This window comes from Argiope bruennichi, chromosome 8, assembly GCF_947563725.1.
Source record: "Argiope bruennichi chromosome 8, qqArgBrue1.1, whole genome shotgun sequence".
In the NCBI taxonomy this organism is placed as follows: Eukaryota; Metazoa; Arthropoda; class Arachnida; order Araneae; family Araneidae; genus Argiope; species Argiope bruennichi.
In genome coordinates, this window is record NC_079158.1 from 30,283,430 (window position 1) to 30,309,497 (window position 26,068).

A 26,068-nucleotide genomic window follows, 5' to 3' on the forward strand; every position below is an offset into this window, starting at 1 on the left:
ATAGACATTTGGGTATTAAAAAAATATGACAGCAAATATCTGGTATGAAATTTTTTTAAAACTGTTTCAAAAGATTTATACATTTTAATTGAAATAAATGTTGTATTTTTTTTTCAATTCCTTAAAAACCATTTGCTCTTTTTACGATAGTTATTTTATCGTTTTAAGAATTTTTCAATTTTTATCAAAATATGAAAGAAATAAATGAATGAAAAATTCTTCTTTCTCTATCGCGTTCGTTTTAAAAATGAATTGGTAACCGCGTACTTTCTTTAATTTTTTTTTTCTGCTGCATTCGAAAGAATGTTTGTTAAGGGTAATTAAATTACTTAACAAAGAACTATTCATATAAAAAAAACTCAAAAGAGTTTTTAAAATATAGGTTTCCTCTCCCAGTTTTTCAAAAAACAATCACAGATTTTTCAGATATATTTTCATTTTTGATAACTGGTAATTTTTCTTTACCAATATTAATAGCTGTAGATTTTGTAGCTGAAAAAATAAAATGCATGGCAAAAATAAAAGAGTTATAACTTATGCAACAGCATGAAAGCATTTGCAAGAAAATAAATGTATTTTTTTTTTCTTTTTTACTTTATAAAACAGTTCAAACTATCAAATATATTTATAAAACAATTTTTTAATGTTAAATTAATGGAATAAATACTTCTAAATCATCCTTAATCCTCCGTTGTATGTAACATTGTTTTCTGTACATTAAATTTCAGCAAGAATAAAATTGTAAATTTTGTAAAGACTAAACGTCTGCATTGCCTCTGTTCGAAATAATCTTTAGATTTAAAAAGGTTTCTATAAGAAATTTTTCAAAGAGACAATTGTAATTTACTCTCTTTTCTTGTATTTTGAAATATATTTGTATATTTATCATAAAAACTAATTATTCATCCTCAAGGAATTTTCCCCATTTCATGAAGAAGATTTTAGTTAAATTCCTATTTTAAATTTTCATTTGAAAGCTTTCTGACTGCAAAAATGTATTAGAGAGTATGCGAAAAAGTTTCGGGAAAATGACTCTTGTCAGTTTAATTTTGGAAGCTTCTATATTTTATAGTGAGAATCCTTTAAAATTTGAGGTAGTAAATGAATTTATATAACGAAAATATATTACTATTATAACAACAATATGTCATTTCGAACAATATGAAGTAGTTTTTACGATATATTCTGTTTACCGAGGATGGGTTCACTTCTGGTTTTTTTAAATTAGTAATGAATTAACTTTTGTCGGGAAATTTTGGTTAAGAACTGTAATCTATATTTCTTAACTTTTAATTTCAAAGCAAATATTTAAAATTGGAAATTCGTAAAATAATTGTAAATTCTGCAAAATAATGTTCAGTGTTAATAATAATAAATAAAATTACAATGAAATATTTAAGATATGTGCAAAATGGTAAAAGATAAAAAAAAGAATGAGTAGATGATTTTAAAATAAAAGTAATGCAACTATTGATAAATTTGGAAAGTATATATATAGTCGGATAATAATTTATTGAAATATTAATATTAAGAACATTTCAAATTTTGTTCTGCAATGAAATCAAAACTTGAAGGAATTAAAAAAAAACATTATATCCTCTCAATCTTTATTATTATTTTAAAAATTGTATAAATAAATTAATAGTGTAATTAATAAAGTATATAACAAGATATGGTATCAAAAAGAAAGCAATTAATCAGATGATCTTTGAGAATAAGGTAAAATGCATTAGTCATAAATTATTTTGCTATTATAAGAAGATCTTTATAAATGAAAAATAATTTAATTTGAAGAGAAATAAAAAAATTTTGTAATATTCAAATAATAAATATTAATAAGTATAAAATAAATATTAATAAATACAAAATAGAAATAATAGAATTCAATTCAGTTTGCTATTCTGCAATACATAAGAGCAAAATGTGTAAACAATTCTCAAAAAATTAAAAAATTCATCCACCAATTAATATTGTCTTTCATTAGCTTCCATTGATATTAAAGTGATTCAAAGTACATCCTGTAAAATTTGTGATCTCCAATAAATAAGCAGGTATTATCTGTAGCAAATCTTTAAAGAATGTTGAAAACTTTTATTATTGTAATTTAATTAAATGATTAATGCTTCAAGCATAAAAATATTCCTTAATTTATTTTTTCATAGTGATTTGAATAATTTGCTTATATTTTTGAATTTTATACCATATTAAAGTAGCTTACTATAGAGTGTAACACAAATGTTAGAGACGCTATATGATCAGAATTTAATTAACACAGGATTTAGTTAAAACAGAAGACACTGTTAAGCAAGGAATATCTGAATTTTTAAGCTACTCCAAAATAAGTAAATAACTGTTATTTTAAGAATAAAAATAATTCAATCTGTAAATACTCGTTCCATGGCTTATTTTGAAATACATCTATTTGATAAAGGAAAAGGGTATTTTGAATAATAATTAATAAATCAAAAATGTATGAGCAAACATAAGTATAATATGCATGAAGTTATTTAAGAATTTTTAAACCTTTGAATGTTTATTGAACAATTTATTTTCCATTTTAAAAAACAAATTAAAATATAAACATAAATATTCTAACTTAACAAACTCGTGATCTGAAAATTCTTTCAAATTCAAGTGATAATTAGTTAATTAAAACTTACATCATTTTTAAAAAATGTGCACCTCTTTAGGAAGAAAAAACATACCATTTATTTTAAGATGCTATGTTAGGAATTCTAAGATAAATTTAGAGGCAAAATTTTAGACGCGTATCTTCTTATTAAAGAAATAAAAGGTAACTTTACTCTAGTGCATTAAATTGTATTTAATCTTCTTATCATAATATAGTAACAATAAAGTTAAAAGGAGAATGGCTTAAATAATTTGATAAAATATATTGAAAGACCATATTTACAAAAGATCAGCGAATCTTCAGCAGTCGTACGAACATATTCAAATCGGGAATATATATAGCAACCTTTTTGAAGATAAGACTCTGAAATTAACACATGGGAATATAATGAAGTGAGATGATCTCGTGTAGGGGAAAGACCACCTGTCAAATTTGATCAAAGATTACCGGAATCCTGCTCTCCTGATAATAAACAAAAGAAGGTCATCAATTTTGAGGCATTTCTTCAGATGGACTTTGATAAAAAAAATTAGATGATTAAAAGTAAAAACCTAAAGATTAAAAAAAGGATTCATCTATAGAAGAATATATTTTATCGCTTATGCTTTTGTAGCCCATTTCCCAGGACTTTTCAGCTACCATAAAAGAAAACTTTTGATCAGTAAAATGTCAGATAATATTTTTACATTTGTAACAAGCCCTCACCCCTATATTATTTAATTTATACTTCCTATATTAAGTCCTTGGAACTATCCGATTTTAAAACTTATGATTTACCATAAAAATAAAGTTTTTTGCTTAGATATTCAAGATTAGTCCGTTAATAGACAATTTATTTTCTTTCACGTATATTTATAATTGTGGAGAGTTGCATTTAATTGGAACCTAATTATAGAAGCATTTCTATCAAATATTTGGGGTGTAATTGTTTGAAAATTTGAATGATTTTTACTTTCTTTTATGAAAATTATTGGGACATAGCTTCATTATTGTATTTATTGCTTTCTCATATACAAATTATATTAAAATCAATAAATACAATAATGAAGCAATACATAATGCAATAAATACAATAATTATTGCTTTCTCATATACAAATTATATGAAAATCAATAAATACGATAATGAAGCAATACATAATGCAATAAATACAATAATTATTGTTCTCTCATATACAAATTATATGAAAATCAATAAATACAATAATGAAGCAATACATAATGCAATAAATACAATAATTATTGCTTTCTCATATACAAATTATACTGAAACGTTACATTCAAATATTTCTCGTTATTTCATTTCTGTCTAATATTTGGGTCGTGAAATAAGCATATGCATGGTTGGGGGAGAGTTTTAGAGAAAATGCTAAGTGAATGCGTTTAATGAGCCTGTGTTTACATTTAAATATCCTCGAGAAGTATGCTTTAAAGTAATTAGCAAAATATTGGGTTACTTACGTAATATCGCAACCATGCCAACTTTAAGGATAATTCACCAAATTGCTAACCCCGATTTCACATGTGTCTAAGGCGCTGCATTGGAAATTTTACACTGAATTTTTTCCATTGTCATTAATGTGGTTGCGATAGTTTGTAAATATCAACTATTATAATATTTCAGAGAAATTTGTCTACAATTTACCATCATAAAAATTATGAAAATTGTTTAAATGTAAAACTTGTTGAAGGGTTTTTGTTGCTATTCAAAAACATTTCAAGCTTTAGCTTGGATAAGGTAATCTTCGTTAACAATGTAGAAGTACCTATAACCCGAAAAGCAGTAATAATAATTAAGTTCTTAAAAATTGGAATTAGTGCAAATAAAAGCAAAAAAAATCAATAAAAGAGTTGGATTATCAACTGTTGGTTTAGAATATCAGTATCAACTGTTGGTTTAGAATAAACAGAAACTGCATTATTTTGCACTATTAGAGAGAAAACAATGGAAGAAGAAATATAGCTGTGAGAAGAATATAACTATGCGTTAATTGCCATGCTTTTTTCATACATTGTGTTACTGATGCTAATTTGAATAACAAAATAATAATTTTGGTTCAGTTAGTTTTTTTAATTGAACCGAAGATACAATTTTCATATATTTCTTATTATACAGGGTGTTTTGTTAATGAACCAAAAAATCTGGGGTTGTTAGTATGTATCAAGAGAAAATATTGGGATGTAACATGTTTTCGCAAATCACGTTGAGAAGAAAAAAAAAGGCATTCAGGTTCCAAGTCCAACATTCATTGTCAACACACATGAGGTTCACTTATAGGTGATAGATAAACCGCAGGCAAGGATACCGTGGAAATCTCAAAAGCGGTTTAATGTCAAATTGTGGGCAACTCTTTCCAGGTGCATTTCTAGGAAATAAATATAATTTTATAAATAAATAATAATAAAATAAATATTCCCATTGTAGTAAGCTGTGAAAAGGGGGAAATCAGAAAATAATATTGTATTAATTTTTTTCAAAAATGTCAGTGATGCCTTAATTTAGGTGTGTATAAAACTTCAAACTGAACACCTCAGAAACCAAAAAAGTTGCCTTCTTTCCGGTATAACTGATTGAAGCCATTGCATATAGTAAGACGAATACTAACTCAACAACGAAATAGCCAAATTGAGCTTATGTACTAACTTCTCTTTCATACAAGATATCCGTAATCGGGATATGATTACACCTTTAATTGTTGTATCCTCCAGTGAAGCGAGTCATTAGGAGTTCTTTGAATCCTTCGGTAGGCATGTCTTTCCGTTGATGGGAAAAAGAAGTTTCGAGAGGAGGTATTTTAGTACAAATATCTTTCTTCTCAGCTAACCACGGCTTAAAATGACGAAGCCCCTTCCAAGATAACATGGTTTTGCTTACAATCAGAATGTAAAACATTTTATAAAGCGAGTATCCGCTAATTTATTTAGCGACTTCTAATTTCTGTATTAGAGATACTTAACAGATGGATACAGCCACATAACAAGCGCATTAGTAGTACAATTCAAAATTGCGATGTCCCTCCCAATATAAAAATAGATGTCTCTTCCAACAGAGCGCAACACTAAAAAAATGAGAATCCTCCAATTTATCCGGCGACTTCTAATTCCTATATTAGAGATGCTTAACAGATAGATACAGTCACATGACAAGTACATTAGTACAAGATTCTGTAATAAATTCGAGGGCGCAATGCTGTTTTGAAATATCGCAATCTTTTTTTACAATACTCTTAATTTATCATAAGACAAAAGCAAACATGAATCCTCACAATTAGGAGGCAAAAAAAAAACCTTAGAATATTGAAGTGCTTGTATTATATTTACACTTTCTTCCTGAATGTGTTTCTGTATTGAAATTCAATTATACTATTTTTAATTATTACCTTCATTTTCATTATTATTGCCTCAAATGTTATATTTATAGTTTTTATGTTTTCACATTTATTCTTGCTTAGTTATCAGATTAAGAAGATGGAAGCTTGAGAACTCGAGATAAAAATACAAACTCTGTTTCTTCTTCATTTAACACGTGTCCCTTTTATGTTACTCTTACTTTTAATCTTTTACTGATTATGTAACAGATTCGTCATGCTCAACATCAGTTTATATATGTCTTAATATCAGTAAAAAGGAAAAATATAATAAATTCAAAAGCGTTATTTGAATTTCAATGAAGTTATCCTTTGCATGCGAAAAATTTATAGATCTTTGACAACGCCCATATTCGTTATGGATCATCCGTTAATAATCCGTTAATCCGAAAATATCCGTTATATCCGTCCTTTTTGATAATTTTTTTTTCTTACAAACGAAAAGGGGGTCGAAAGACTTTTAAATATTTTATATTAGAAACAACATAAATTATATTATGCCTAGCACACAATTTAGTAAAAAATGAAGATAAAAATATGGAGATATTAATAAAGTGTATTTCAAAAATTGATTTGTATAAATATTTACAGCCATAAATGATGTTAAACGTTTCGGTCAGTTAGAAACGTCCAGCTTTTTCTTAAAGAAAACACATTTAGGTTGGATTGTGCCCGTAACTTTTTTGACATATATATATACACGAATGCTATCCGCTATGTCTGCGGCTTCGCTACTTTTTACCTTTTCTAATTATATAAGAGAATGTATGCCTGCCTTTTGGATCTCTACAAGCGAAATTGACACAAATATACTTTGAAAATTGATATTTTACAACTAGGATTGAATATTTTTGTCATCTGTCGATTTCAATTAAAATTTGAGAGACTTTTACCTTTATCTGCGGTGTCTCTCAAAAATATCATTTCCCAAAATTGATAAAATTCGAAAATTGCCTTTCTAATGATACCGATATAGTTGCAGTGAAATTATCAACATGTATTTAGATGTAAGAGGAACAGGAAGTATCTAGGCAAGTTTAAAAAGTTAAATTTAAACTTAATATATTCACTAAAAGTTTTTAATCTCTTAAATATATTTGGTTTCGGATACTTAATAATGTCTTTATATTTATTTTACGATGAAATAATATTTGTATACATCTAATTAATTGAAATGTGATGAGAATGAGATTTTTGGTATTTGTATACGTCTAAATATCAACAGTTACTAAAAACAAATTTCCAAAAATTGCAAAAAGCAGATAATGCTTAAAGGATCGAAAATTGCTCCATGGTACAATTTTCCACGTACAATCAAGCGAGATGCAAACGCACAAGAAAAAAAAATCAAAATTTTTAAAAATGCATTTTTGATTGTATTTCCTTTACTATTGGGATATTTTTATTTGATTTTGTGATCCGCATTCATACCCATATTTTGTTAGGACCTATGATATTTAAATATTTTAAAGAGATTAAACAAATATAAATCCCGTATTTGGATCTTAACCCTAATTATATAGCAATAATGACTAACAGGGAAAGAGAATTTGTTAGAATGAGAATTTGATATCTGTAGTTGGGAAATGCTAAACGAAAGTAAAACACATTTGGTGCTTTCAAAAAGTGAATTCAAATCTAATTCGATAATATATAGATATATATAATAATTCATTGAAAACTGGCAACTTACCAAGTGAAATTATATCTTATTCAATGGGCTCAAGCTAAAAAAAATATCATGAAAAAAGTCATATTTAACGTGATTTTATACTTGTAATCATATCTTTCATTATTTTCCTGCACGTGCATAATGTTTTTGTGTGAATTTAGACATTTTTAGATAATTCTCGTTTTGTTCTCAACTACATAAACCGCATTTTTCTGCATTTCGCTATGCGTTTGATTTTAAAATAAAGATTATATATATATATATATATATATATATATATATATATATATATATATATATATATGTTTTAAATTGCGTTTCAAATGTGATATGCTGTGATCGGAGCTTCATAAACCAGTTAACAGCCTCTGGATAAGGGTGATCACTTTTGTCTAGTGGTTATGTTACGCGGTTACGACACTAACATTGCGGGTTCAGTCCTAGGCAATTCAATCACCACAATGCTAAATTCGACGCATTAAAAATTTGGAAATGCTAAAATATGAAACGAAATAAAACATAATCAGTGAAAAAAAATTGCAATAATTTTAGAAGACAGTATTCAGAGATAACTTTGTGTCATCTATTAATTTTTTTCAAATTACGAAGTAAAAGCAAAATTGAAAATAACCCATTAAACCATTGACAAAAGCGTTCAAGTAATTGATCTGAACAAACAGTGAAATAAGCTTAATATTTCTAACAAAACATCGCTACAGAGTATGTTTATATTAATTTTAAAAAGTTGATTAAGATTAGACAAATAGCTGTGAGAAGTTTTGTTTAGTTTTGAGATGGTATAAAGAGTTTCTTGAATTGTTCCGAAGTTGTGACAGAAAAATTAAAAATCTTGTATTTTTCGCCTCATTTAAACGCATCGTTGTCCTTGTAAGAAGTACAGTTTGTCAAATCCAAGACTAATGCATTGGATAGCCTTGAGCATTATTGATTGTAAAGAGTTGAAAAAAATATTGCAATTGTTGGTAAAAAAAAAATAGTAACTCATTTTCAATTACTTTCAATTGTTCTCGACATAAGTGATCTGACACTCAATCGTTCTCTTCCCATTCATCAAAAATTTTTTACTCTTAAACGGTGGTCAGAATTTCGCTGTTTATCTCTTCAACAGTTTTATAAGCTCGTTGAATTTTATCCAATTCCCTAATTGGGCTTTTTTTTTCCTTAGTTGCTTTTTTTTTCTCGTAATCATCGCAGGGACTGTAACAAAACATACTACTTAGGAGCGTTTTGGCGCTCTGCAACCCAGACCGTTTGACCCTAGAACTATCAAACTTGCACATATACACTTTGTAGTTTAGAAATGCGCACCTCATGGCTATTCTTTTGAAATTTTAATTAGAATTTTCATTAATTAAAGATAAAGCAAAATTTTGGCATTTTTCCACAGTAACTTCGAAAATAGTTCAGCACAAAACTGATTTTTACATCACCTTAAAGTTCAAAAAAATTTTGATTTCTTTTCAAAAAATTTTCAAATCTGTTCAATGATGCAAATGTTTTAACCTATAAATTAAGTTTCTATTATTAATGCATTTTTAAAAAATATTTTAATCCTATTTTCCAACAATTTTTTTCGCACAAAATGATGATAAAATTTAGCTGGCACGAGCACGTTATGAATGCGTGGGGAAAATTAGTTTTCGTCAGCCCGTTGCCATCAAGATGACAAAAATTCAAACTGAAAGATTAAGTTAACTCTTACTGAAATTAAACCTTGGGAAAGTTATGCTAATTATGTGGATTATATGGAAATGGAATAAATATGAAATGTGATATTTTCTTTAAAAAATGAATGAGAGAGAATATTTTCTGTGATCGTTTAATATTGTTATATTATTAATTCAATAAATCAATTTTATTTAGGGAATACATAGTTTAATATATAAAGGATATTCACTCTCAGAGCCCAACAGATAATTTCTAAAATTTTATTAATTGGCGCATATATCTAATAAAAATGGTCTAAATGAAATAAATAATTAAATTTTAAATAGTTTGAATCAATAAATACGCTGAAGAATTGCGAATTTTTTTACATTTGTTCTATTTTCTATACAGATCCTCTGTTCTGTGTGTCATGTTCAATAAAATATTTTTGAGATATTAATATTTTAAATAAAAGTAGTTCAACTCTTTTGAAATTAAAACTGATTAAGTTATGAAAATTTGAATATCTCTCTTCTATTGGGTTAGTAACTAAGTAATTGCGGATTTTTTTTAGAAAATCAAAGATAATTTTTTCATGGAACTAAATAACTTTATTCTGTAATGTATTGCCCATTTTGATCAATGACCTTTTGCCATCTTTCAGGCAGCATCATAATCCCACGTTCATAAAACTTCTGGTTTTTATTAGCAAAAACCTGAATCAGGTACGATTTGACATCATCATCATTATTGAAATTTTTACCATTCAAGGAGTTTTGTAAAGATCGAAACAAAAAGTAATCAGATGGTGCAAGGTCAGGACTATATGATGGATGTGGCAAAACATCTCAACCAAGCTCCAATAATTTTTGCCGAGTGACCAAAGATGTGTGTGGCCTTGCATTGTCATGATGGAATACAACACCTTTTCGATTTGTCAATTCGGGCCGCTTTTCTTCAACTGCATTGTTTAATTTCGTTAGTTGTTCAATCTAGACATCAGAATTGGTCGTTCGGTTGGGTGGTAAGAGTTCAAAGTAGACAATTCCTTTGTAATCCCACCAAACTGATAACAAAACCTTCTTTTGATGAATATCAGCTTTTGATGTTGTTTGAGTTGGTTCACCTGGCCTGCTCCACGATCTTTTCGACTTGATATTGTTGTAAAAAACCCATTTTTCATCGCCAGTTATCAGTCGTTTTAAAAACGGGTCATTTTCATTACGTTTCTTTAGCAAATCGCAGCTGTTAATGCGTTGCGTTAAATGCGTTTCTTTCAGTTCGTGAGGAACCAATGTATCGAGTTTTTGAACATAGCCAAGTTGTTTTAAGTGATTTTCAATGCATGTATGTGATACATGAAGATTCTCTGCAATCTCACGTGTTGTACTGTGACGATCCGAAACGATTATTGCTTTGATTAGGTCGTCATCAACTTCAACTAGACTACCAGAGCATTTTTCATCTTTGAGTGAAAAATCACCATAACGAAATTTGGCAAACCAGTTTTGATACTGCCGTTCTTTTAAGGCTTCGTCACCATAAACAGCAAATAACTTTTTATGAGCTTGCGATGCGTTTTTCCCTTTGCGGAAATAAAAAAGCAAAATATGACGAAAATGTTCCTTTTGATTTTCCATTTTTCAACGAACACCAAACGAAAACTACGCAACCGATCAAAAAACTTATTTTACTGATTGACAGCTGAATTGCCAACTATCAAATAACAAAATGTGTTTTACATTTGTACTACATTTGCAAACCTAAAAATTCAACTGAAGCCATCTATGAGTGAAATCCGCAATTACTTAGCTGCCAACCCAATATAAAAGCGCGCAATTTTAAACTTTTCTAACGACCATATTCAAGAAAATATACTAGTCAGTTGGATATTTTCTCTACGGCTTTTTGTCTGAAATAATGAAATTCATAGTTTTATAACTCGGTCAGGTTTGATCACAGAAAATTGAAATAAAAGATTGTCAAAATAAATTTACTGTGCATGATTTATAGGATTGTAGAACCACAAAAAATTTAGACCTCATAATTCTTTTCAGAAGTACATTTATTGAATGAAATAAAATGAAATATGATTTATCACATCTAAGTGTTTTTGATGATAAAACTGAATTTTATGAACTATCAGAGAAATTTTTATTCAATATTTCTTTAAAATATTGCATAAATTATTTTTTTTTAATTTCTGGTACATATTAGATTTAAATGCTGAAGGATTCGATTTCCTATAATTATATTTTTAAAAAAATATATTCTGTTTCAGCAAAATCGTTTCTGTATATTTTGATGTTTTATCTTTCCCATTTCAAATTCGACTTTGAATCTTGCGGCAGCTGACAGCAGATTAAGGAGTTCTATCCTACATTGAACAAAATATTCTAAATGTTCTATAATAATATGAATTATGTGAATATCGAAATTTGAAGCTTAAAATATTTTTCTGAAGAAGCTATTAAAAGACCAAATTATATAAATATCTAATTGAACATTTTAACAAGCCTAATGCCGGATTTACATTCGGCCAGTTATAAGACAGCTAGTAGGCAGCGCATGCGTAGAAAGGGATTGATTTATGTTTACCACAATTTCATAAGATAGATTCAGGCATTCAATGCTTGGCTATAAATTGCCGTTTTGGCGCCCCTGAATTTTTCTTTCTCACTGCGTATTGTTTTAAAATGACAGATAGTTACACAAAAAAATATTGTAAAATAAAAAAAAGGTCAACATACCTAAAATTGGAAAACCATAGAAAAGAAATGGGAAATAAAATGAAATAAAAAACACAAACTCGCGTCAGAAGGATGAAAGAACAAAAAATGTCGGCGTTAATCTAGGATAAGTAGTCAATTTTTTCTCGCCAAAAAAAAAAAAAAAAAAAAAAAAACTCTGAATTCTACAAACACATGCGCAGTAAGAAATAATATAGTGGCTTGTAGTTTTGTCCCTTCGGAACAATAACGTGCCACCGACCGAACAGCCTTTTTCAGCCTTTCTACGCATGCGCTGCTTACTTGCCGACTTATAACTGGCCCAGTGTACACCCGGCATAAATCCCGACGAATTAACTGGTTGCCAAAGGTGAATAGTTATAAATATTTACAACTAAGTAAAAAATATATATATAGTTTCTCGGTCTTTTAAGCAATTTTGTTTGTTTTCCACTTTTTGTAAAGCTTAAATTGCATGTAGTTCACGTGCTTTTTTTTTGTTTGTTTTTTACTTGAATCCGTTGTGCGAGACATGCAAAATTAGTTGCCTTCCTTCTTCTTTTGGATATTTATAAATTGAACAACTTCAGAAGTTTAAGTCAGTATAGAAAGTGATCAGGACTTTTCCATAAATTAATTAAAACAATTTTTCTGCCCCAAGTTTTCCCTTGTTTGTGCAAATAGCACTCAATAAGTTTGATTGACTTTACTCATTAATTATATAGTTTAAAAATGTATGAAAATTAAAGAGAAACATTTCTTAATAATTAAACTAACAATATAATATTACTTTACGTACATAGTGAAATGCGTGCATATTACGAAATAAAAAGTGGAACTAGAAATTTGTATATTCTCGACTTAATGTCCGAAGGAAGTAATATTTTATTACCTTAATATTTAAAATGATAAAACCAGATTTTCGATGAAACGAAAAATTGATTTGAGTTTATATAACAAATAATTATTTCAACTGCGTAAGGAAACAGTTTGAAATATTTGTTGATGTTGCATACGCTATTTAATTTAAACAACTAAACGTAACGATCTTTGAAAAAAATGCAAACGATAATTTTAAGGAAATATTTTCCGAACTCTTCTTTTTCTGTAAATATTATTTTAATTAAAATTCTTTTTTTACTACTGTGAGCGTTATTTTGTCAATCAAGCAAATTTAGCTAGCTCCATATCAATTTTACCTTTTGAAAGAATCTGATGTTCCTCATTTTGGTAGTTATAGAAGTTTTATTTATAGTATTCTGTCGATACTAAATGCTGATTCAACAATTGAAATTAAAAAAAAAATCCCTTAATGCAATTTGTATCAATAAAAAGATAATTTATCGCTTTTCAGGTATAAATTAATTTTTGCAATAATTATTTAAAAACTAAAATACTATTAGCAAAGGACAGCGAACATTAACTAAATTCTTGCTATTTAATTAACTACTTTAAGGATTAATTAATTTGCTGATTAATAAATTGAAAAGAGCTCAGTTGGCTTAGAAGAATAAATGCTACTAGACTGTCGGGCAAATTTCAAGATACGAATGATTATTAAGTAATAGAAACGATTTTTGTGCTACACTTTAGTGTTATATAATATGGAGCAGAATTAATATTTTGCATTCGATCTTGTGTGCAATTTATTATAAATTATGCAGCATGCAAAATTTAATTGAGTTTTAAAATTATCTTGAAAGATCTTCAAACTTTTTGCTATCATTGGTGAATTTTTTTTTGTTTTATTAAAGGTAACTTTTATTAATTGATTTAACTATAATGTAACTCATTTTTTATGTATAATTTGTAAGAAAAGCAAACATCTATTAATCAGAATTTAATGTATTTTGTAGTTAATTTAGGTAGTTTTTCAGATATTAATATTTTTAACTCATATTTAAATCTGAACTATATCATATTATATTAAAAAATTAAAGGAATATAAGTTTCATTATAAATTTGAAATAATTAGAATGATATGCGAACATTGATAATGAAATATAATGTAAAACGAACTATCTTGGGGAATAAAATTTGTAAGTTTTCATTTTAAATTGTATTTCCTTCAAAACTGAAATGCAAGATTAAATCTTTCCACTTTTTTATGGCATTTCCGCAACAAACTACCATTTTATTTAACATAAATATAAAATTAATTGCAAATGCCGCGGCTTCATTTTGGATGGAGAAGAACCCATTGCAAGAAAAAAAACTTTCTAATGTTCCTATATATTTGCATCTAAAGTACGCTATAAACAATATTTTTTTATATCTTAAGCATTCTTTCAATGTGCATGAAATCTTCTACCACAGCTTCCTTTAGTTAATTACGGACAATCATATCCATTATATTTTTAACAGGATAAATGTCCGTCTAGACAGGCACATATTTCAGTCAATAAAGAAATGTTCTGTTTTCACATCATAACAAAAAGAATGTGTTTATTTTAAAATTTTATTTATTCAATTTATAAAAATATTCATAAGCGAATGCCAAATTCTTCTGTAAAATACAAAACTAAATATTACAAAAACAAAGTCGTTTGAGTAGTGTAACTATTTGTTCTAAATTTTTTGACAAGTATTTTATGAAATATTTTAGGAGAATAAAAATAGTAAGTGAAAACTCGTTTCAAGTACAATAACTAAAATCATTATTGAAGAGAAGTTTAGTCTTGCTTCAGGATCTCCTTGACTTTCACTTCGATGTCGTCGAAGATGATACCGAGGTCCTTTTTGTATTCCCGGAAGAAGTCCAGGGCTTCCTCCGCAACATCTTTCGAGATCTTCTTGGTATCTTCCAAGAACTATGAACAGGATTCAAAAAAGGAAATTTAAATCGCGAATGAACTAAATCGTGGAATAAATTCCATAAAAATTGCTTTTTTACATTGGTTAATGTAAACAAAAATAATGAAGAAAAATTTCTGTTATTTTATTGGAGGAAAAAATTCCTAATTTTAGATCATTCATATTTTCTTGTTGGCTCTAATACTGGACATTTTAATCTAAATTTTAGTCTAATACTGAACACTGTAGTCAATTTTTCATGAATTCTGAAGCTTAGTATATACTAGCTCTTGTAAAATGAACACTTTTCTTAAGTATTCAAACAGAAATATTTGAAATATTAAAAGTATTAGATCTTGATCATCTGAATTCAGATAGTAATAACGTCGTTAAAAACTTCAATTTGAATATAGTGACCTTTTTAGACAAAGCGCACAAAAATTATTGCAATAAAAAAGAAAAGTATTGGAAAACGAAAAATATTCAATATAGAATTTAGAATTATTAATCTCTAGCATTGATTTAAGTAGAAAATTTTCCGAAAAAATTCTTTTTTTTCTGTAGATAGACAAATTTCTTTTTTTCTGTAGATAGACAAAAAAGGAGAGATAGAAGATTCTAGCAGCTGTAAACGTATAGAGAAATGACCATCATTCTATAATTCTCACAGATTTCTACAGAAATACGACTCAGGGCGATGTCTATATGCTTGTTTTAAACTCTTCATAGCTAAGATTAAGTGCCACTTTTTAAAATCTCATTTGCGTGGATCTTATTTGCAGCAATAAGTTTTTCAAGGTTCTTGAGGGTTCTCAGATCTTCAACGGTAGCAACAAGTTTACTATGCACCAAATGCTTCATATATCATGGGAAGGATAAATCCAGGGGCTCAGATTCAGAGGAAATGGAGACTAATTTCATGAGTTGAAATTGAATAAAAGTGCCAGGATCACATCATGTATGAAACACGACGTCATTTTTTTTTGTTGTTGTTATTCAGTAGACCTATAATATTATGATGCGTGCAGTGTATTCGAGAAACATTTTATTTAGATGCCATTAGATGTAATAAAAACATTGTCATCCATTACCAAGAATGTATGCCAGTACAATAGCTAATCTATGATGAAGATCTGGGCCAGTTCTGCACTTAATCTACTTGTTGCATGTTTCAGGTGTTAAAATGATTCAAAATAAAAATGAATTCCGCTATTAAATTCTACATCAAATACAGTTCATTCTATTTTTTAATCTTTTCCGTCTTTTAGTTGTATAAATCAAATGGCGTATTGTATGTGCTTAATAGTGTAATAATTAAGGTTAATAGTGTAATAATTAAGGTAAGGTAAGGTTATTCCAGCTCCTTTTAGTTATCGAGGCAAGGCAAATTAGTATAGATAGACACCTTTTTACTATAAATATCTGCTTTAAAAGTCTTTTAAAATCAATTCTAAGGTTTCCAATGAATAAGGTTTAAAATTGTAATATCAGTATAAGGTCCAACCCCTTATCAAGCGGAAGTATAACGAGAGGAGATGGGTTACCACGAAAGAACCCATTCGAAAGGAAAACACTAAAAATAAGTGATAAGTCACCAAAGGACAAAACCGAAAACCGACATCCGGTTCATTTATATTTGGATCTTTCGGAGCGCCAAGTAATAGAATCAAATAGTAGGTAACAAAAGAAGTTGAAAATATAAAATATGAAAAGTGTAAGAAACAGTAAAAATATGGTGACATTAATAGAAAAAGAAGAAATAGAAATGCAAGATGAATAGTAAAAAATGAAATAAAACAGTAAAAACAACTACATAAAATAGCATATACCATGAGAAAAACATAATCATAACTAAGTATAGGTGTATAAATCTTTCTCGTAAAGGGACTTAAAAAAACAGATAAAGCCATTTAAGCATATACAAGCATTTTTATTTGCGGGTATGACACTGTGCATACCTAAAGGTTTGCATGCATGTTTATGAGAAAAGGAGAAGGTATTCCAAAAGTTGCTTGGCATAGACAGTTGGAATGGTATGGTGAAAATGACGAACTAAATCCAGGTTTAAAGACACTGCGAAGGTATTATTCATGATTCAGTGGAGCTTCAGGATTTTCTATCATTCTAGCAACCTGGAATATTATTTTGAAACTTTTTATTTCTGATTTTAAATAAAATAAGGAATTTTATACTCTTAATTTTTACCCTTTTTTTTCAGCATTGAATAATTTGCAAAAACTGATATCATATTAATCATAATAGCACAAAAAGGATTTAATGATCTTTTCTCTGGTCTGTGAAATATTTTTTGTGACAACTAGAAACTAGAGCGTCTAAACGGGATTCAATGAAATATAAATAAGAATCGTTTACTAGAACAGATAATATGTTCCCGACAATGAATCTTGTCATGTTGTGACACTAAAGATAAAAGTGTTGCAACTATGAAATCGATAATTTGCAAGATCATTCTATTTATTCTAAAAATGTTTGTGAAACGAACTTTGACGAACTTTCTCTAAAAAACTGCATTTGGCTTCAATGACCAAACTTAATTGACAAGAAAAACACGAATATAATTTTGTATTTTAGATTTCTGTATTTTTAATTTTGGATTTCTCATTGTATAGTTAAGTTTTAAAAAGCTTAGCTTAAAAATATTTTTAACTCATTTTAGATTGTAGTTACGGAGTTTATGAAATGCCTTTGCAAATATCCTCTCTTTCTACAAATTGCAAGTATTGTTTCAATAAAAAAAATGGAACTATAAGCAGTTCATCTTGTAAGACTTTTATGTGAGTAAATATAAAGCATAATTTTACTCACATATAAAACTTAATGGCCTTATTGGCTTCAATGTCCTAACAGAAGTCTCTTGTTCAGGACTTTTTTTGAACCATAAATAAGGTAATAATGGTTTTAAGAGTGTTTGTGCCATCAAAAACCTCGCATTTCTAAATTCATAATTTGGCTTCAACTGCTGGAAATATAGAATGATTGGTTACTCAACAACCCAATGACATTTAGAAAAATACATGCAATGGATTTTGCTTTAGCTTCAATACTTTTCAATAATTTCTTTACAGTTTGATACTTTCAGTTATACTTATTTCTTTAAACCATATTGATTTTTTTTCCTTATTTCTACTCTTATTACTTTTTAACATGGTAAATAGAAGATATATATTTCTCATTACTTGTCATTTGCATAGCCCTCGATTAGTTAAACTATTATTAAACCTATTGGCAATAAAATTGGAAAAAGAAAATTGTATCACAAATCCTGAATGAAATTTTTACCTCTTTGGCGATGTTCTTAATGTTTTCTAACCTATTCTTGCTCTTCTCCAGTCCCTTCTTGTACTGCTCTTTGACCCACTCTCCAAACTTCGTGAACCTGTCCCTGATCTCTATTCCAAGATCCTTGAAGAAGTCTCGAATCTGTTCAAAAACATCACTTACGGAATTCTGTTCAGTTGAATTAATCCATTTTTCTACAATCTTCTTTATAAATTCTCTCACTTTCTGTACACGCTCTTCGCCGTTCTCCTTGAAGACATTCTTCAGAATTTCTACCAACTCCTAAAAAAATATGGATTTAAAAATTTGCTCTAGTATCCACATTTAAAAGGGAATTCACAATATTTACTTTCAAAGAAAAATTTTAAACATTCTATAAGTTTTTTTATTATACTGTTTAAAAAAATTAAACACGAGTGTAGAATAAAAACAAAGCTGATGACTCGCGCAGAATTAAATTATTATAAATGCAAATATACTACTGCCTGTGGGCTCATATTTTAATTTTCTGGGGCATCAAAAATAATATATTTTTATAAGTTTATTAAAGCCATAAAAGCCGTGAGTTCCAATTTTTTAGCTCTAAATGCAGACTCGTTTTTATTCTTAAGCCTCATTCTAATAATATTGCTACTTGCATTTTGTTTTAAAGAACATTGCTTTATAATTCTTAAAAAAATATAGTGCTTTATAATAATATCCGTTCATTATACATTACACTCCCGATTAACCGGCCTGATTTGGGGGAAAGGTAAGCCGGATCGGCCGGAATTCTATGAATTCAATTCTACCCCTTCCTCTCCCACATTCAATTCTTTCCACGAATTCAATTCCTTTCTTTGCTCCAATACCAGAATACGAAGTTTTTATACCAAAACTCGCTGCTATAATAAAAAAATTTCACTTCTTATTGAGTACTAAACTCTCCATTTATCTCAAGCCATAAATAAATAAATGTAGCCCGGTAAATCATAGAAGTAGTTGTCGCTTTTTGCTGTTAGACCAGAATCTAGTTGATGTATAACGATTAATTTCTCCTCCAGTCACTACAACTTTTTTTCGGTTATCACCCATTTTGAAATCTTCACTGTGGTACGCTTAAAAATAAAACATTAAAGCCACCCCAAAGAACAATTTTCGAATACTGTGCGTACTCTGCAGTTATAAACGAGAGCAGCGGCAACAATTGGGATACGTTACATACTGACGAAACAATGAACAACGAGCAGAACGCTGCTCTTTTCCTGTCACAATTTGTATTCCGCGCACGACACGTAAGAAGATTATAGCAGACGCCCGCTCCCAATGTTGTTAATGCACCACCTGCCTTCCCCATTTAATTACGACAAAAGAAAGTTAGGTCGGATAGTACGGAAAACGAATAATCCCAATACTCGAAAGTGTACTGTAATTATAAATTCATTTGTTATGTAGGCAAATTTATCTTTTATCAAATGACATCACAATAATTAGAATTATTATGTTGTTTAGTTTGTTATGTCGGTAATTTAATTTTTCTAACCTTTATACAAAATTTAAATCCCTTTGATAAAAAATCAGCAAAATATGACGTCATAAACTACATTGCTTATACAACCCATTGTTGACAAGACTAACTATTTTTTGGTTTAAAATGTATTATAAAATATTGTAAACTGTAAAACAATACTATTCTAACTGTAAAGCAGTATATTGTTTAGTGATCATATAATGTAGCATTTCATTGTTAGTAAAAATCATTTGTTTCATTATTAGAGATTCTTTCTCACATTTTGTACTTTGCTATTGAAAAGTGCGTTTCGAGTTTTTTGACTGCGATTTTGAATACAATTCTGATTACTAAACTGCGATTTATTCGTGATTTTATTGGAGATAGATATCTCTTTTTGAATATCGAAATGGATTTCGAGAGAGCCAGACGTGAGATTGGACACTGGAGCCTCTTTTTCTGGTTCATAAAACTACTTATGTTTCTGAGCTTGGATTTTTACGAGATTACCGCTGTAATCGTGATTTTAGGATGGATTGGAGCTATTCTTAAGTCTATCTATATCAATGGACAAAATGGCTACGAATTAGTTTGGGATTATTGCAATCCTAAATAAATATATATTTTGTCCTGAATAGATTATTTTTGTGCAATAGCATCCTTTCTGAACTTCAATGAAAAAAACTCTGCATACTTATCTTTGTACAATGGCCGCACACAAGTAATATTTGGAAAGGAGCTCCAAAATAGAGATTGGACTAATATATTTTCTGTAATTAAATATCTGGAATTTTAAATGGCAGTTATTTAAATCTGGTTCCAAAGTTAAACATCCATAATATGCAAAAAAATTTGCTCATATAATTTGAAAAAAATAAAACTCCCTCTTCTTCCTGGCTGTTTTCAATGAAAGACAAGAAACTTTGGATGTAATTAAACTTAAAATAGTGTTGACTGAGAATTAAATCTCTGGAGACATCGATTGCATGCATCACGGATGATTTGGAGACGAAACCAATACTATTATCATTAGAAAAAGAACTTCACAGCTGCATAAAATCCAACTTTTTCTGGCTGCTTCAAATGAAAAAGACTAAACTTTGAATGCAATTCAACCTCCTTAATATAGATTGAGGATTAAAGTTCCTGGAGATACCTCATCCGTATCAAGATTTCTACTTCTTGGGTGATGCTAAAATGAAATCAATAACCACGAACTAGAAAAAGAAGTTCACTGAAGTATGAAATCACATCTTTCTGATTGTTTCAAATGATTAACATAGAACTTTGAAAGCAATCCACCCTTAATAGTGTTGCTTGAGGATTAAGATTTCTGCAGATACCTTGTTTAAAATACTGCATCAAAGTTTCTGATTCCAGGATGATTTGGAAATGATTAATGATTGATATTACAAAAAGAATTTCACAGATATATAAAATCATCTCTTTCTTATTGTCTCAAATGAAAAACATGGACGTTTGAATGCAATCCAACCTGTGCAAGTGTTGCATGAAGATTAAGATTCCTGAAGTTACCTTGTTAGAAAAACTATATCAAAGTTTCTACTTCCAGTATGATTTGAAAATGAAACCATTAATATTACAAAAAGAATTTCACTGATATATATAAACCACAACTTTCTGACTGTTTCAGATGAAAACACGGAGATTTGAAATAAATCCAGCCTGTAATAGTGTTATCTGAGGATTAAGATTCCTGGAAATACTTCGTTAGAAAAACTACACCAAATTTCCAGGAGGAACAAATAAACTGCAAACTACACCATTTACTTCCAGGAGGATTTGGAAATGAAACCATAAACATTACAAAAGGAAGCTCACAGATATATGTAAACCACATCTTTCTCACTGTTTCAAATGAAAAACACGGAACTTTGAAAGCAATCCAGCCTGCAGTAGTGTTACCTGAAAATTAAGATTCCTGGAGATACTCAGTTAGAAAAACTACATCAAAGTTTCTACTTCAAGCATGATTCCGAAATGAAACCCTTAACATTACAAAAATAAGTTAACAGATATATAAAATCCATCTCTTTCTGACTGTTTCAAATGAAAAACACGGAGATTTGAAATAAATCCAAGCTGCAATAGTGTTTCTTGAGGATTAAGATTCCTGGAGATACTTCGTTATAAAAACTACATCAAAGTTTCTACTTCAAGAATGATTCCGAAATGAAACAATTAACATTACAAAAAGAAGTTCACAGTTATATAATATCCATCTCTTTCTGACTGTTTCAAATGAAAAACACGGAGGTTTGAATGTAATCCAGCCTACAATAAAGAATTAATTAAACCTAAGAAATTATGTTTCATTTAAGGAGCGTGTGTAAGCCTCACATGTCTCAATTTACTTATAATTTTTTAAAAACATTTTCCTTCTAGAAATTTTTATTCTTCCAAGATTGAGAAATAAAAATAATTGTTATGCCTTACAAATAACACTCGATAACTTGTAATTACATCTTTCTACAATTCTTTTATCGTGCTGAAAATAAATTCTTTATTAAAAAATTCAAAGTGTTATCTTTTTTTTTTCGACTTAATTTATAATAATTTATTTCATCGTTCGTACATCATCGTTCATCGTTCGTACATCATCGTTCATCGTTTGTTACCTATAGTGCTTTCTTTTTCTTACATAAATTTATTTTTGTTTTTAATTTTTATTCTATTTTTATAATTACAGTACACTCCCGAGGATCCGACCTAATTGCCTGAAAGACAGACCGGATAACAAAAAAGCAGGGTGGGCCGGAGTTTTATGATATAAATGTTTTTGCCCTCCAATACCAGAAGACAAAGTTTTCATACCAAAACTCGCTGCTATAATACGAACTTTCCCACTTTTTATTGAGTACTAAATCCTCCATTTACCTCACGCCATAAAGAATATAAACGTGGCCCGGTAAATCATCGAAGTAGTTGCTAGTTTTTGCTGTTAGACCAGAATCTAGTTGCTGTATAACGATTAATTTCTCCTCCATAGACGCTATAACTGTTTTTCGTTTATCACCCATTTTGAAATCTTCGCCGTGGTACACTTAAAAAAACAAAAACATTAAGCTTACTCCAATAACAATTTACGAATACTGTAAGTACTGTGCAGTTATAATCAGGAACAGCAGCAACAATTGAGATCCGTTACACACTGACGAAACAATGAACAACGAGCAGAACGCTGCTCTTTTCCTGTCGTAATTTGTATTTTACATACGACACATAAGAGGAGCATAGCAGATACCCGCTCCCAATGTTGTCAACGCACCGCCTGCCTTCCCCATTTAATTACAACAAAAGAAAGCTAGGTCGGATAGTACGGAAGCCGAATAATCCCGAACCTTATACTCGGGAGTATATTGTAATTATAAATTCATTTATAAATAATATTTTAACTGCTGTCTAAAGTATTGTCATATTTTTTTTCACTATTCTTTATAAACTTACTTAACAAATTAAAATTGTCCAATTAATTAAAATCAAGTTTTAAATTCCTAAATTAACTTTAATTTACAATTATATTTGAACTTTTTCGTATGTGATATTATAAATCCCTCTAAAACTGATCAGCAATTAAATTAAAAATATCTCATTTTGAACATGGAAAGAGGTCAAAAGCGATCCAGAGATTTCTACTGTATAAGGGTCCTTAGAGGGTTTAATCCAGCGCTGCTTATACATGGAATTATGAATTATTACCTACCTCTATAAGAAATTGCACTAAAAGCCCTATTGCACTAAATAAGAATAGGGGAAGGATAAAATTTTGTGAGGACTCGATGATGTGTTAAAAATGCACAGCTTCAGTAAAGGATTGACTTTACTTTCATTTTAATAAATTCACTTATAACAGGTTAATCAATGATTATTATTTTAACTTCACAAAAAAAGTAACTGACAAAAAATAGCTCAATGTTCTTAACTATTACAAAGATTCTTTTAATTTATTCTTCCAATAAAGATACTATATTTATTATAAAATTTTGATACATTCAAGAAATGATTAAGAAGCAAAGCTTCCATTACGCACGCGATTTTTTTTTTTTTTTTTTTTTTTTTTTTTATTCTCATGAAAATTTCATCGAATAATATAAACAACCGTACTTTTATCTGCTTAAAAAAACTTTTTTATTGTTGTTATTTTTACATAAAGTATGTCACAAAAGGCCATTTACAAATTTCAACGCATTCAAATACAAGTCATTTTTTACAACAGAACATAGGATTGTAAAAGCTAAGGGAAGCTGCTTCTAAAGGCTCTTAGTAAAAGAAAAGGTGTCAGATAAACGGCACAACATAAGTTTAAGTGAATTCAAAACCATAATATAACAATCTATCCGGAATAACAACCTAGGTATATGAATAATACTATAATATCCAGTGTAACAGATGCAATGGCAAGAAAATCACGGTACCAACAACAAATCTTTGGACTTTTTATAATAAATATTAAAAGGACTTGTCATCTGGAGCTTTAAACGCTTTAAATTTTTTTATTTATGTAACTGTGTTGGTGTTCTATTGTGAGTTTTCATTGAATTAAACCAGTGTTGTACACTGTATCCTGTTTTCTTTTACTTCATGCATTAACAAGAAACATTTGGACAGAAATCGTCCTTCGCATTTGTGGACTAGCATACTAGAGTAAAAAGGACTTCCTTTTGCATGTTTGACTTTACGTTAAAATTGTAAGCATCTTTTTGCCCCATCTGTATATTATTTAACTTGAAAATATTTGGAAACTTCAGAATATTTACTATTTCCAAGCACATCCGTCTTCTTTTTGCACATCCATAAGAGCTATTTCACTTTTATATCAAAATTTTGTGGTTGCAAACAATCTTAATATGTGATAATGAGATATCTGTTAGGGAAAGACATCTTTTTTTAATCTGAACTGATTGTACCATCTATTAGCAGAATGTTAATAAGTGCTAGTCTGATACCTTTATCAATACTGAGAAGCTTCCACATCCCTGCTCTACAAAAGTATAGCAGGCTGCCGAGAGTCCTGTAATCACTGCGAAATTCCTTCCTTTTCATTAAGTGCTATTGATTGATTACCCGAGGCGTGTGCTTTGTTCGTTAGAGATGCTCGGCTTATCCGAAATCCGACCAATAGCGCTGTTCCCATGTCCCGTAGTCTGGATAAAACTGCTTCCCGATGAGATGGAGACTCAGGCCAGATTGACCCCAGATTCTCCGGCTCTTTAATGTCGGTTCATTTTATCGACAGATTACGGGAAGCTGCCAATGTCCACAGGCTTAGTAACAGGTGGCAGGCGAGAATGGTCCAATGATGGATCGGATGGCAGATTTACGATCATATTCGCAAGGCAACGTGCTATAGGATGTGAGCTAAAGGATGACTGAGCGTACATTTGTTTAATAGTCATCAACTAAGAGGGCTTCTTTTTTATATTTAACTCCTTAAGAACAAGGACTGTCTTTAGAGTTTATGAGGAGATAGAAGATTTTTTCTTATATTTGAAAGAGTAACTCAGGAGTTTCAGTATCTTGAGGCATTTGAATTTGACCAGGAATGTGAGGGGTAAACACGAAGGTAAGTAATGTTTTTAGTGACTTCACTATCGAAAATTGCAAAAAAATAAGCTGATTAATTCACTATTCTGTGCAATACACTTGCCAAATTTTTGAAACTATTTATGTTTTGCAAAGAATGTATAACTATATATTGACCGATGTTGATGCTACAAACAAGTAGCACTACATTAATTTAAAGTCAGTTAACTGATTTTATAAAAAAGCATTATAATTTTTAGCAATTGTGTTTAATAAGCCATATGTTCACTTAGTAACAGCGATGGGCGAGAGTGATCCGACGATAGTTTTAATTTGATCTTATACTTGTTGCTATAAAAGTTCATAATGAAAACGTGTGTATATGTATGTTTTTCATATTATTTATATTTTCGAGTTTAGATGATCTTTATCGTGATTCGGAAGTTAACTTTTTAGGTTGAAGAAAAAGCAATTTCCAATGTGAAGTGAGTTAAGCAAAAGATTTCAAGATAAACAAGTTAGGAATACTATGTGTTACGTTACTTTAAAGAATGATGTGAGATAAAAAAATTTCCACTTAAGCTCTCAAATTCATATTATGTGTATGTCATCAACTTACTTCGCTGTTTTCTCCAACATATTTTCGGACGAATTCCTTTACTCTGTCCAAGTTGAATTTCTCCTTAATCTAAAAATAACAATAAAAATCAACATTTATTACAGTAATAAAAATTGCAATATTGTTTCATATATTTAATCGTTGCAATGCTGCCATTATTTTCCAAATGAATATCAAGTTCATTTGGTTGAGTAATTGTGGACTGAATAGCACAAGAACCATTTTATGTCTTACAAATGATAAAATCTAAAAACG

General features: G+C 29.2%; 2 protein-coding genes across 3 annotated transcripts in view; both read right to left on the minus strand.

Annotated features, from left to right (window-relative positions):
* Window positions 1-2,941, minus strand: part of LOC129981190 (uncharacterized) — a 28,141-nt gene extending 25,200 nt beyond the window's left edge. The window contains exon 1 of one of the 2 annotated variants that reach the window (XM_056091924.1): window positions 2,915-2,941. Coding sequence is in view for 1 of the 2 variants with exons in the window: in XM_056091923.1 (XP_055947898.1) it covers window positions 2,661-2,665 (5 nt within the window). In the remaining variant the exon portion in view is untranslated. Of the gene's footprint in view, window positions 1-2,660; window positions 2,681-2,914 lie in introns of those variants that run through there. The other variant, XM_056091923.1, reaches the window with a different exon arrangement.
* An 11,567-nt stretch (window positions 2,942-14,508) lies between these two features.
* Window positions 14,509-26,068, minus strand: part of LOC129981192 (uncharacterized protein PF3D7_1120000-like) — a 30,849-nt gene continuing 19,289 nt past the window's right edge. The window contains exons 8-10 of the mRNA XM_056091927.1: window positions 25,814-25,882; window positions 18,162-18,443; window positions 14,509-14,878 (exon numbers count right to left, since the gene is read on the minus strand). Coding sequence (XP_055947902.1) covers window positions 14,741-14,878; window positions 18,162-18,443; window positions 25,814-25,882 — 489 coding nt within the window. The 3' untranslated portion in view covers window positions 14,509-14,740. The remainder of the gene's footprint in view (window positions 14,879-18,161; window positions 18,444-25,813; window positions 25,883-26,068) is intronic.